Here is a 14,521-nt window from a genome sequence, read left to right as displayed (position 1 = left end):
CTCCCGACCTCCGGTGATCCTCCAGTCTCGGCCTTCCAAAGTTCTGGGATTACAGGCGTGAGCGCCTGGCCCTATAGTAGCTTTTTAATAGGCCTGAATATCTGGTAGAGTAAGGCCTTCAGTTTTTTTCTTCAACATTGTCTTGGCTATTCTTGGATCTTTACATTTCTACGTAAATTCTGGAGTTAATTTGCTAAACTCCACAAGATAACCTGTTGTGATTTTGACTGAGATTGCACTGAATCTGTATGTCTATGTGGAGACAATTTACATCTTTGTAGTATGGAGTCTTCCAGTCCTTGAACTTCATATATCCCTCCCTTTGTCTGGATCTGTTTTAATTTATTATATAATGTATTATAATTTTCAGTATGGAAGTCTTACATGGCATGTCTCTTATATTTATATCTACAAAGAATTTGTATTTGATGTTTTCTGATACTCTCAGATATCATCAAAAAATGTATTTTTTCCCTTTATCTCTAGTTGTAAACTTAAAGTTGAGTCAAAATATGCAAGATTTTCTGAATTCATGTGAAGCTCCTAAGATGCTGATAGTATCCAGGAGTCTAAATAGTGTTGAATGAGTTCTTCCTGCAGAGGTTATAGCATCTTCATCTCCAGCAAGCCACGTATTCTTTCCTGGCACCCAGTCAGGATAATCAAACTATTTTGCTTGTGGGATACACTAGGTCTTGTTACTTCCCTTTTCTCTCCTCAAATATTTCTTATCTCTCTGAGATAGTGAATTAGTGACTGATTTTTTTAAGTAGAATATTTTCATTGACCATCTTATTTTGGCCACCTGCTTATTTCATACTCTGAGCAAATTCTAAATGGTCAAAGTCAAGGTTGGCAAATTCTGTCCTGTGGGCCAAATTCATCCTGCCACCTGTTTTTGTATGGCCTGAAAACTAGAAATGTTTTTTGTTTGTTTGTTTTTTGTTTTGTTTTTTTTTTTGAGACGGAGTCTCTCTCTGTCACCCAAGCTGGAGTGCAGTGGCATAATTTTGGCTCACTGCAACCTCCGCCTCCCTGGGTTCAGCAATTCTCCTGCCTCAGGCTCCCAAGTGGCTGGGATTACAGGCACATGTCACCATGCCTGGCTAATTTTTGTATTTTTAGTAGAAACGGTGTTTCACCATATTGGCCAGGCTGGTCTCAAACTCCTGACCTTTTGATCCGCCCGCCTCGGCCTCTCAAAGTGCTGGGATTATAGGCGTGAGCCACCGTGCCCGGCCATGCTAAAAATGTTTTTTACATTTTAAGTGTGTTAAAAAAATTAAAAGAAGAACATTATTTTGTGATGAATTAAAATTATATGAAATTCAGCCAGGCGTGGTGGCGTGTGCCTGTAGTCCCAGCCGCTTGGAAGGCTGAGGCAGGAGAATTGCTTGAACCCGGAAGCGGAGGTTGCAGTGAGTGGAGATTGTGCCACTGCACTCAAGCCTGGGCAACAGAGCGAGACTCCATCTCAAAAAAATATATATATATGAAATTCGAATTTCAGTGTCCATAAAGTTTTATTGAAATACAACCTCAAATATTCAGTTATGTGTTGTCTGTAGCTGTTTTTATGCCAAACAGCCTCATTGAGTAGTTGCAACAGAGATCATAAGCCTAGATAGTCAAAAATATTTACTATCTGTCTCTTATAAAAAAGGTTGCCTACCCTTGATCTAAATGGCAGGTAGCTACTGAAGGACTTGAGCAGAACACTGACAGGCAAAAGATACTACTTTAGGAAAGTTAATCAAATTTGAATACGTAAGATGGAACTGGACATGGGGAGAGGAGAACCAAAGCCACTTATTGTTATTTTTGAATTATCTGATTCCAGTAATTCTCAGACTTAAGGGAGTTTTTTTTTGTTTTTGTTTTTGTTTTGTTTTTTTTTTGAGACGGAGTCTCTCTCTGTCGCCCAGGCTGGAGTGCAGTGGCACGATCTCGACTCACTGCAAGCTCCGACTCCTGGGTTCATGCCCATTCTCCTGCCTCAGCCTCCAGAGTAGCTGGGACTACAGGCGCCCGCCACCACGTCTGGCTAATTTTTTTGTATTTTTAGTAGAGATGGGGTTTCACCATGTTAGCCAGGATGGTCTTGATCTCCTGACCTCGTGATCAGCCCACCTCAGCCTCCCAAAGTGCTAGGATTACAGTCGTGAGCCACCGTGCCCAGCCAACTTAAGGGAGTTTTGACATATTATCCTTTAGTTTATCTTGCTGTATCCTTCAACTTTTTGAAATTAACTTGCATCTAGCATAAGGTGAGCAGTATAATGTAGCTGTTGATAAGTCAGACAGACATAAGCTCCACTCTCACATCTGCCTCTTTAATGGCTATTAACATTGAGTGGGTTATAATCTTTCTAATCCTCAGACTCCTCATTTGTAAAATGGAGATTGTTTTGAGAATTAAATGAAATACTATGTATAAGGCATTCGGCTTATGTTAATCCCTTAAGAAATGGTAGGTATTATTATATGCTTATTTAAACAATCCTAGTAAATTCAGATTGGTTTTGTTTGAAATATTTGGGGACTTTTCATTTCTGCTTTCTTCAGGTTTTTTCTGCCTATAAAGCCAGCCTCCTCTGGTAAGCTCATTAGAGTGCTCTTTCTAAATCTTTGAATGAGGCGCTCCCTGAGTCATGAATTGCTAATAAAGCTAATTAGATCTTTAAACTAAATTTGTTGTAATTTTGTCTTTTAACACACTCAATGGTTTTGTAACGCACTGTGTAGATAAGAAACAGGATAATAGATTATCCTGTTAAGATAATTAAGAATATTTAATTATGTGTATTCTTCCGCCTGTTTATATTTCCCCTTTTCCTGATGTGTTACATTTAATTTATTATTTTATTCTGTTTATTTTCTTTAAGTCATATCAATCTTTTTTAGAGTGAGATAGCCTATTTTAAAACAATAGAGAGAGATCCTAGCATATTATAAAACTAGGGTTGTGAATAACTGGTGTAAGGGCTGGTTGTTTAGACTGATGTTATGCTTCAAGGAAAAAAAATGCTAGTATTAAAATTAAGAAATTAGGAGGCTGTTATATATGTGGGAGCAGAGAGTATATGGGAAATCTCTGTACTTTTTGCTCAATTTTTCTATGAATTTAAAACTGCTCTTAAAAAAGTCTACTTAAAAAATTTAGATTAAACCCACTTCCTGTTTCTTATCTATACAGTGCATTACAAAACTATTGAGTGTGTTAAAAGACAAAATTACAACAGATTTAAAGACCAAATTAGCTCTTTTAGTGATTCATGAATCAAGGAGCACCTCATTCAAAGATTTAGAAAAGGCACTCTGATGAGCTGACCAGAGGAGGTTGGCTTTATAGACAGAAAAGGGCTGAAGAAAGCAGAAACAGAGAACAAAAAGCAGATTGGTTGTTTCAAAGTTACTTTCCTATAAGGTTAAAACAGAGGCCAGGCGCAGTGGCTCACGCCTGTAATCCCAGCACTTTGGGAGGCCGAGGTGGGCGGATCATCTGAGGTCAGGAGTTCGAGATCAGCCTGACCAATATGGTGAAACCCCGTCTCTACTAAAAATACAAGAATTAGCCAGGTGTGGTGGCGCATGCCTGTAATCCCAGCTACTCAGGAGGCTGAGGCAGGAGAATCGCTTGAACCAGGGAGGCGGAGGTTTTCGTGAGCTGAGATCACGCCGTTGGACTCCAAAAAAACCAGAGACTTCCTTATCAAGCTGGCTAAAACCAGCCTGTTTGTGAACTTGGCTGTTAGTTATCTCTTCTGATTTCTTAGAAGGTCATGTAAACAACTTGGTTTCCATCTGGTGAGGAGGAATTTTAGCATGAGTGACTCCATTTTGGTTTGGTCTGTAGAGGTCTAATACAGAAGCTCAATGCAAAACAACAGCTTCCTCTACATGTTATTAAACATGTCCTTCCCGAAAATAGACTAAATCTATTGCTGTTTCATAGCTTTATATGATTTTGATGGAATACGATTGTGAAACTAATATATCAGAATCTCACATTTTTTCAAAAACATAGAAAAAAGGATTTTGAATTTTTACAACACAAAGAAATTATAAATGTTTGAAGTGATTGATATACTAATTACACTGATTTGATCATTACACATTGTAGACACATACTGAAATATCATTGTGTTCCATAAATATATGCGACTATTGGCTGGGCGTGGTGGCTCATGCCTGTAATCCCAGTACTTTGGGAGGCTGAGGTGGGTGGATCATTTGAGGTCAGAAGTTCGAGATCAGCCTGGCAAGCATGGTTAAACCCCGTCTCTACTAAAAATACAAAAAATAGCCAGGCGTGTTTTTGGGTGCCTGTAGTCCCAGCTCCTTGGGAGGCTGAGGCAGGAGAATCACTTGAACCTGGGAGGCAGAGGTTGCAGTGAGCCGAGATCGCACCACTGCACTCCAGCATGGGCAACAGAGTGAGACTCTGTCTCAAAAAAAAAAAAAGGAAAAAAAAATATATATAATTATTATGTGTCAACTAAAAATAAAAGTTTCAAAAATTTTTTAAAAACTTTCATTGATCTGCTCCTATCAAGTATTACCTTGATGAAAGAATTGATAACCTCCTTCAAAAGGACATGCCAATTTTTAACACCTTTTAATTTTTATTTGCTCATGAAAAGTCTTTCAAATGTAAGATGGGTATCAAAAAGAAAAAAAAAAGTACATCTGAGCTGCTGGCCCCATTATAGATTTGGTCATGAAAATAATTTAATTGTAGAGTTTGAAAAACAGGATTACTGGTATCCTAATGGTACTGAAATTTGGAGAATTGGTCTATCTGATTGTTGCCTGTTGTGTATCCTTGTTAAGGCTTTAAAGATAGAAAAAATCGGAACGGGAACCCATGATTTTTTATATTATGCATTACCGAAAAAAACAAAACTTTTCAGATGTTGTAAAAGTTATGGATGAGTCTGGATGTTGTTCTCTGTACCTGATGATGTGACCATCACAGGTCCTTGGAATGAGGTCAGTGAGATATGTGTGCATAGGTAATGAAATTATATGTATTACACATATTTTTGTGTCTTATAAATGAAGAAACTGTTACTTTCCTAGGGTCACACAGCTCCCAAAGAGTTCCCCACCCCAAGATCTGACTCAGAACTGGTATTTTTTCTGTTTGGTTCATCCAAAGGTTTTTTGATTACTATGTGCCAAACACTATGTTAGGCACTGTAGATAGATAAGAAGATGAATAAGGCATGGCTGTCAACCTGAAGGAGGTTATAGTGTAAAAGAAGATATAGTGATAAGTATTCTGATGGAGCTGGTATTCTCTCTTATACCAATGTTAAGGGAACGCTTTTAGCTTAGTACAATTGTTTAAGAAAGCCTCAGAGACAAACCCGCACTTGAAAGATGAATGAGTAAAATAACTTACAAAAGAGGCATATTCTGCTTCTCTCTGAGGCCTCCACAGGAGTGACATACTTTATATGATTCCAAGTTGTAATCATTAGTGTTTCATGTATTTAGGGATGGCAATATGTAGTAGAACATGTAGTTTGATTATTTTCTAAAGATGTTTTGAATAAAGTCCTTCCTTCCCTGCCAGCCTTACCACTGCTATAGGAATAGTGGGTAAAATGCTCATGGTACAGGGTCACTTCTTTTTTTTCCAGGTCACCTAGAAAGAAGTTTACCAAGGCAGCTCTAAAGAGCTTCTTAGACCAAGTCCCTTTAAGAAAACCAAGTATCATCGGGGAGAGGCCCTTGGAAAATTTTAAACTGCCTCTGTAAACTTTGACTTGGGAGGATAACTCTTTTTATTTTTTTTTAAAGTACTTCTTGCAGAGCAGGGCTACCCCATAAGCGGTATGCCCAGAGTAGCCGAAGGTAACTCTTGACTGCTCCCTCTCTGGGCAAATCCTCACTGCTACTCTGCCCTCTGGTCTGCTTTTGCCATTTTGTTAACACTATTGGTCAATCATATGTTCATCTGTTCCTCTGTATCCTGACTGAGATCTACTCTCAACTTTCCCTGTCCTGCTTGTCTGGTTCTTGCCTGGTTCTGAGCTGCCAAGGCCTCAGATTTCAATCTCTGACCTGCTGACCTGGACAGTTCATGCCCAGCCTCCTGGGTGACAGACATAGCCAGCCTGTCCACCAACACCACCCCAACTTGGCAGCCTCTACCTCGCAGCTAGTCCCAGGCCAGAGCATTGGATTGCTTGGTGATGATGACTCTTTTCACCTTTCTGCAACACACATGTATAGGTGGGGCACACCAACATCTTAGGAGGAGAGGAAAAGCCAAGACTAGAAAGAGAAAGAAAAGAATGGACACCTTCTAGGGAAGGTCTGGAATGGAGTAAAGGGGATCTTCTATGTTTAAACACAGCCCTCAAATTCAATCCTTCAGTAAATGTTTGAGTGTCTTCAGTGTGTCAGACGTTGTGCTGGGTAATAGCATAAGATGAATAAGGAAGCTATTTGGAATTGCAAAAACTATTGATTGAGAATTAAGCACTTTTACAGAATGTTTTTATCCCTCTGTTATACTTGTCAAATAATTTTATCCTAGGTAAGGAAGTTTTCATGGACTAATCTCTTGGTATTATCCTAAGTGAGCTTCTAAGATTATTGTACCCAAAATATTGTTTATAGATTGAAGTTGAGTTACTGACATGTGAATTTAGTCAATGACTAGGTCTTATGTTTACTGACTGTATCAAAACAGAAGGAATGATTTCCTATGCTTGGCAAATACTCTCATATTCTAGAAATGAGACAGTCAGGAAAATGATGAAATTTGCCAAACATTGCTTTCAATTTGTTAAAAAAGAGACTGTTGATGTTTTGGGAGTCTTTACCCTCAGTGTGACCTGGTCATTAGGAAACATTGGTCCCAGTGGGATAGCAAAGAGAAAATCTTTTTTTAAAGACGAAGTCTCACTCTGTTGCCCAGGCTGGAGCGCAGTGGCATCATCTCGGCTCACTGCAACCTCCGCCTCTGGGGTTCAAGCGATTCTCCTGCCTCAGCCTTCTGAGTAGATGGGTCTACAGGTGCCTGCCACCACGTTCAGCTAATTTTTGTATTTTTAGTAGAGATGAGGTTTCACCATAATTGGCCAGGCTGGTCTCGAACTCCTGACCTTGTGATCCGCCTGCCTCAGCCTCCCAAAGTGCTAGGATTATAGGCGTGAGCCACTGCGCCTGGCCGCAAAGTGAAAATCTTCTAAGGGCCAAGCAGGTGAATATGTTGGGGTGATGGTCAGGTGGTGAATACAAGAGTAAGATCTTTACAATAGTATTATATCAGATATTATTTTAAAACCACAAGAATAGCGCTCTGCTGGCCAAATGAGAGGATGGCAGAATTTATTAATAGCACTCGCCGTCTGGATGTTATCCTGGATACCAGGCTACCCTCTTGGGGAAATTGATTGAGAGAACTGATATACTCGTATACAAAAAAAGGCAACAGAAAATGGTGCTATTAACAATGATCACCAAAATGTAGTCAGTACTTAGTGTGTGAAATTCTCCTCTTATCCTTTTCTTTAGAATTAGAAAAGGCCAGTGACACGTTCAACATTTATTCTAATAAAATAAAATAAGCATGCGTTATATAGGTCATTCATGTACAGATTGATGAACGTCGGTTTGGACATGTCTTTAGGGGCAAAAACAGAAACAAACAAACAAAAAAATCCAGGCTATTAATTTCTTGTATTACCTGAAGAAAAAGTTTGAGTTAACCACATAAAAATCTCCATTCCATATTTGTAATCTCAAAGATAGGGTCTGGGCAGCAAGTCAAAGCAATGCTCTGAAAACATTGTGAGTAGCTAGAACAACTCTTGAGTTCTTACTAAGTATGGACAACATAGTGTATACTACTGGGAAAAATCTCAGTAGAGCTTATTTAAAACATAATTGTTTGATGATACGGAATTCAACTCAGAATCAGATATGAATCAAATCAGAATCAGGTATGGTGAGGGATAATAAATGGAAAAACTCATTGTAGCAGCAAGAAAAGCTTGGCAAAATCAACTCCTCTAAAGGACAAAATTGTTTCTTGATTATAGAGATTTTGTTATTTAGCAAGTATTATTTCTCTTATCTGTTATCTTTTCGTAATTCTGTTTCAGGGTCTAATGGCTATTGATTGTCCACATACTGGCATTGTGGACTATCGGCAGGTGGCTTTGTCATTTGCCCAGGATTTCCAAGACGCAGGTGGCTCTGTCTTGACCAATTTTGAAGTAAAAGATATTGAAATGGCTAAAGAAAGTCTTTCAAGAAGTATAGATGGTAAGCCATCCTTGTCTTTTCTATTGAATATAGTCAGCCCTCCATATCCATGGGTTCTGCATCTGTGGTTTTAACCAACCGAGGATGAAAAATATTTGGGAAAAAAAAAACAATAAAAAATAACAGTAGAACAATACATAATACAAATAAAAAAGATAGTATAACAAAAAATAGCATTTACATTGCATTAGGTGTAAGTAATCTAGAAATTATCTAAAATATCCAGAGTATGTGCACAGGTTATATGCAAATGTTATATGCATTTTATATAAGGGACTTAAGTATCCTTGAATTTTGGTATTTGTGGGGTTCCTGGAGCCAATCCTCCTTGGATACTAAGGAACAGCTGTACTTATATTGATTTTTTTTTTAATTGGGATATTTTAGGGGGTAGTGCTGGTGGGAGGGCTACAAGGAGTTAGGCTAGAGTATGGTGCAGAACCAGAGGTAGATGCAGAAGGGACAAGGATGAGACTGAATGTGAGAGAACTGGGACTCTTGGAGGGTCTTATGCTGGTAGAACCAGACCGTGGTCCGACAATTCTGACTGGCACTAAAATCTGAACTGCCAAGGCTGTTTATGGAAAATTTGTCTCCAAACACTTCCCTACCCTGTAGGTTAGAGTCAGAATCTCTTGACACTGCTTGTTAAAAATGCATTTTTTTTCCCTTGGGGCAGGGTCTTGCTCTGTTGCCTAGGCTAGAGTGCAGTGGCACGATCCCAGCTCACTGTAACCTTCACCTCCCAGGCTCAAGTGATCCTCCCACCTGAGCCGCCCAAGTAGCTGAAACTACAGGTGCTTGCCACCACACCCGGCTAATTTTTGTATTTTTCTTTTTTTTTAATTTTAATTTTTATAGAGACAAGGGCTCACTGTGTTGCCAGGTTGGTATCGAACTTCTGAGCTCAAGTGATTTTCCCTCCTTGGCCTCCCAAAGTGCTAGGGTTACAGGTGTGAGCCACCGTGCCTGTCCCAATTTTTGTATTTTTTGTAGAGATGGCGTTCCACCATGTTCCCTATGCTGCTCTCGAACTCCTGGACTCAAGTGGTCTGCCCACTTGACCTCCCAAAGTGCTAGAATTACAGGCGTGAGCCACTGTGCCTGGCCAATAGCTAACATTTATTAAGCACTTGGTGCTTTCCAAGTATTAACTCATTTGACTTTTACAATTCTCCGTGGCAGGGTACCATATTACTCACATTTTTTTAGGGTGAGAAAACCGAGGCACAGAGAGAGTAAGAAACTTGGCCATGGTTGTACAAGTAGTAAGTGGTGGAGTTTGGATTTCAACTCAGATGGTCTGTACCTAAAGCCCACATAGTTAATTACTGAACTATACTGGACCCACACCATGTTCCCCACAAGCTGAATAATGAGCAAGAGTTTCAGATTAACAAAGATGTCAGGTGGAAAGCTTCATTGGTTTAATGAAGACAGAAGAGTTCGAGAAATTGGTGATTAGAATGAAGGAAAAAGATTGGCTATGAAGCGCAACAGGAAGGTGGAAGCTAAGAGGCTGGACTAGGAAAGTAGGACACCAAGGTAATTGCAGAGGGGATGTCTAGGAAAGGGTTTCTTAATCCTGACACTATTGATATTGAGGCCAGATCGTTCTTTGTTGTAGGGGGCTATCCAGTGCACTGTAGGATGTTTTGCAGTATCCCTGGCTTCTGTCCACTAGATGCCGGTACCATCACGCCCCCAAGTGATGACAATTAAAAATGTCTGTAGGCTGGGTGCAGTGGCTCACGCCTGTAATCCCAGCACTTTGGGAGGCTGAGGCGGGCGGATCATGAGGTCAAGAGATCGAGACCATCCTAGCCAACATGGTGAAACCCCATCTCTAATAAAAATACAAAAAATTAGCTGGGCATGGTGGCTCACGCCTGTAATCCCAGCTACTCAGGAGGCTGAGGCAGGAGAATAGCTTGAACCCGGGAGGTGGAGGTTACGGTGAGCTGAGATCACGCCACTGCACTCCAGCCTGGGCGACAGAGCGAGACTCTGTCACACACACACACAAAATAATAAAAAGTGTCTCTAAACGTTGGCAAATGTTCTCTTAGAGTTGGGGGTGAAGGAATCACTCCTGGTTGAGAACCATTGCTCCAGACTTACAACTAATCTAGTTTGAACAACCAGGAATAGAGATAAACCAGTAGACTGAAAAAAGGACAAAGAACCATGAACTGAAGAATTTTGAAAGTTCCTATAAAACCAGAATTTTATAACTATGAATGATAATTTATTTTTATTTTACTTATTTTATTTTTTTTGAGATGGAGTTTCACTCTTGTTGCCCAGGCTGGGGTGCAATGGCATAATCTTGGCTCACTGCAAACTCTGCCTCCTGGGTTTAGGCAATTCTCCTGCCTCAGCCTCCCAAGTAACTGGCATTACAAACATGTGCCACCCCATCTGGCTAATTTTGTATTTTTAGTAGAGACGTGGTTTCACCATGTTGGCCAGGCTGGTCTTAAACGCTTGACCTCAGGTGATCTTCCTGCCTCAGCCTCCCAAAGTGCTGGGATTACAGGCGCGAGCTACTGCACCCAGCTTGAATGATAATTTATTATACTCCTGGAAAGGAGAGAAAAAAATTTTCATGACATGACATCTCCTTTTCGGCTTGTCTATGTATATCAACATGTAAATTAGTCTTCCAGTGTGCTAGACTTTACCACTCCTAAGGAACACATACCATTCTGGAGAATTTTTTTTTTCCTTTTTCTCTCCCTTAGAAGTCTGGACAGCAAATCTAATTGTGAAGTTAAAATTTGCACAAGTACTTTGATAGGCCAAGGAAGGAGGATCAGTTGAGGCCAGGAGTTTAAGACCAGCCTGGGCAACATAGCGAGACCCTGTCTCTACAAAAAATTTTTAAAAATTTGCTGGGCATGGTAGCACACACCTGTACTTCCAGCTACTTAGGAGGCTGAGGCAGGAGGATTGCTTGAGCACAGGAGTTTGAGGCTGCAGTGAGCTATTATAATCGCATCACTGCACTGCAGCCAGGCCGACACAGTGAGACCTTGTCTCAAAAAAATTTTTTTTTAGGGCTGGGCGCAGTGGCTCGCACCTGTAATCTAAGCACTTTGGGAGGCCAAGGTGGGTGGATCGCTTGAGCTCAGGAGTTCAAGACCAGCCTGGGAAACATCGCGAGACCCCATCTTTACTAAACATAAAAAATTTTTTTTAATTAAATAAAATAATTTTTTTTAATTTGCAAAATCCTATGGGACTCAGATGTCCAGCTTACCGGTATAACTATTCAGGTTCTGTATCTCTAAATGGCAGACGCAGTCAGTAGGAAAATTGGCAAACCTGGTGTCTATGTGAAGAGTACAGGACTGAACTGATCCTTTTTATTGATAGCTGTAAATATGTCTATATAAAGCAGTGACCTGGGAGGCGCGGTGGCTCACACCTGTAATCCCGCACTTTGGGAGGCCAAGGCAGGCAGATCACCTGAGGTCAGGAGTTCCAGACCAGCTTGGCCAACATGGTAAAACCCCGTCTCTACTAAAAATACAAAAATTAGCTGGGTGTGGTGATGCGTGCCTATAATCCCAGCTACTCAGGAGGCTGAAGCAGGAGAATCGCTGGAATCCGGTGGGCAGAGGCTGCAGTGAGCTGAGATTGCACCAGTGCACTGCACTCCAGCCTGGGCAACAGAGTAAGACTCTGTCTCAAAAAAAAGCAGTGACCCATGTGGCTCAGTCTTAGAGAGGTGTCAGGATCACGAAGGAGTAATTTCAAAAGAACTCTTTTGCTTGTATATTTCTTTTTCTTTTTTTCTTTTGAGACGGAGTCTCACCCTATTGCCCAGGCTGGAGTGCAATGGTGCAATCTTGGCTCACTCCAATCTCCGCCTCTCAGGTTCAAGCAATTCTCCTGCCTCAGCCTCCTGAGTAGCTGGGATTACAGGCATGCACCACCATGCCCAGCTAATTTTATATTTTTAGTAGAGATGGGGTTTCATCATGTTGGTCAGCCTGATCTCAAACTCCTGACCTCAGGTGATCCACCCACCTCAGCCTCCCAAAGTTCTGGGGTTACAGGCGTGAGCCACCATGCTCAGCCTGCTTGTATGTTTCAAGAACCATGAAAGGGATCCAAGCAATCTTTTTAAATATGCTTTTTCCTCTTTTCTTTCTTCCTTCTTCTTCTTTTTTTTATTTAAATTATAAAAAGAGACGAGGTCTCACTATGTTGTCCATGCTTGTCTTGAACCCCTAAGCTCAAACAACCTGCCACCTTGGCCTCCCAAAATGCTGGGATTACAGGCATGAGCCACTGTGCCTGGCCCAAAATGCAAATGTTAGCATCACCCAGACTTACTGAATCAGACTGTCTGGGAATAGCACCTAGTAATAAGCCTTTAGTGATTCTTAGACACATCCAAGTTTCAGAATGTCAGAATGACAGCCTAAGGTCATAAAATGACCTGGCTATTTAGAACTCCCCCGACCTCATGCCCAGCCCCCCACCGTTTAAGAGTGCACTTAGAGTTTGTTTTGTTTTGCTTTGAGGGCATTAATTTTTTTTGTCCAAATGATAGATTTGTGAACCTTCTATTTGCTGTTGAGAAATTTGAAGGAGAAAAAAAGTAGTGTTCTGTTCTTTCTTCCTTGACAGGTTTTTAAGGAGATCTAAGCCATCTGAATCATTCTGTCTTTCTGAATTATAAGATGATGAGCAAAATTGTTAAATAATTAAGGTTGTTTTAGGTAGGTGGCATAATAAACCAAATTTATGATACAAGTAGATTGTATTTATCTGCTCTACATATGCTTTATAAAACTTTGAGATCCCATGTATCTGAGTGGGAACTAATTTTAAAAATGGTCAATTTTTTATTAGAAGTTTTTGTGTTGCGAGAACTCTTGCTTCTCTAAACAACGTAGAACCTGCAAGGAATCCAGTAACCAACACTTGGATGACAAGGTTTCTCATATCATAGCTTTAGTTCTGTGGGAAAATACATACTGATTTACGATTATCCATTTTACATTGTGGTTTCCAGGATTATACTTCAGAGAATAGCTATGTCTATGTTGGAGGTCAGGTGACATATGGTTTATAAGCATAGATTAGATGAGTTAAAATCAAGCTAAAAACATGCTGGAGTTTTATATGTTGTTAAGTATGAACTAGTTTGTTATTTGGTAAGAAGTTTCAGAATGAACTGTAAGGTGCAATCATAGTAATGACAGAAAAAGGTTATTTAAGTTTGTTTCTAGTATGATATTTCAAATAATGTTGGCCTTTTGCTAAAAATAAATTTTTCACTTATTCTTTTTTTTCAGGAATGCAATATCCGATTGTTATAAAGAATATAAAGGTAAAGATTCTTAAGCAAAACTGCTGGCTACTTTCTTTCCCTCCCCTTTATTAAAAATTAAATTAACCCACAGGGCTGTATTTTAAGTTATTGAATGACATTTGTCTAATGTAGAAGTAATTCTGAGAGAATTTCTTTTAGGGAAGTTTAACAGCTGTTATTCTAAGGAGGGTTTCAACTTGGGAATGTCCTAATTAAGTGGCTGTGCTGGCAAAGAACAGGATTATAAGCATATGGAGTGTTTAATTTTAAGGCAAAACTGATAGATATTTTATTACTCTACTGATCTCCACTAACTTATTAATTCTCTATAAATTAGAAGACTTCAGAAGAGGGAGTATGCAGGTTGTCCAGAGGGAGATGGACTGCTTTTATTCATCTTCACATAGACCTAAAGCAAGAACCACTGAATGGTATAGAAGCAGTGGATTCCCTGTAGGTTCACTGCATCAGGTTGTACTCAAGGGAGCAGAGTCATTAATGAGTGCTATAGGATTTATTATAGGAATAAGACCTTACACAATTGTGGAAGTTTCTGGGAAAGCATAGATTCAGAAGAGAGTTGATGGATCAGTAATTGGGAAACAGAGCTGAATGTGGAGCTGGAATTCACTGGACAGTGGGTATCTGTCTGTCACCTCATTGGACTAGGATGACCTTCAGAGAATAATACCTGCTGATTTACTTCTGCCACCAGATTATTATTAATTTGTTTTTTTTTTTTTTGAGACGGAGTGTCACTGTGTCGCCCAGGCTGGAGTCCAGTGGTGCGATCTTGGCTCACTGCAAGCTCCGCCTCCCGGGTTCACACCATTCTCCTGCCTCAGCCTCCCGAATAGCTGGGAGAGGCACCTGCCACCACGCCTGGCTAATTTTTTTGTATTTTTA

The 14,521-nt window shown here is 40.1% G+C and overlaps 1 protein-coding gene across 4 annotated transcripts in view; it reads left to right on the top strand.

Moving 5' to 3' along the window:
* L2HGDH (L-2-hydroxyglutarate dehydrogenase) overlaps positions 1 to 14,521 on the top strand; it is a 67,764-nt gene that overhangs the window by 20,009 nt on the left and 33,234 nt on the right. For all 4 annotated transcript variants that reach the window (XM_024231208.3, XM_024231209.3, NM_001132422.1 and 1 more), the window contains 2 exon segments: positions 8,124 to 8,286; positions 13,599 to 13,633. In XM_024231208.3, the coding sequence (XP_024086976.3) occupies positions 8,124 to 8,286; positions 13,599 to 13,633 (198 nt within the window).

The sequence above is a fragment of the Pongo abelii genome, chromosome 15 (assembly GCF_028885655.2).
Source record: "Pongo abelii isolate AG06213 chromosome 15, NHGRI_mPonAbe1-v2.0_pri, whole genome shotgun sequence".
NCBI lineage: Eukaryota > Metazoa > Chordata > Mammalia > Primates > Hominidae > Pongo > Pongo abelii.
The sequence above is the reverse complement of the archived record's forward strand: the minus strand, read 5'-3'. Positions and strand labels throughout refer to the sequence as shown.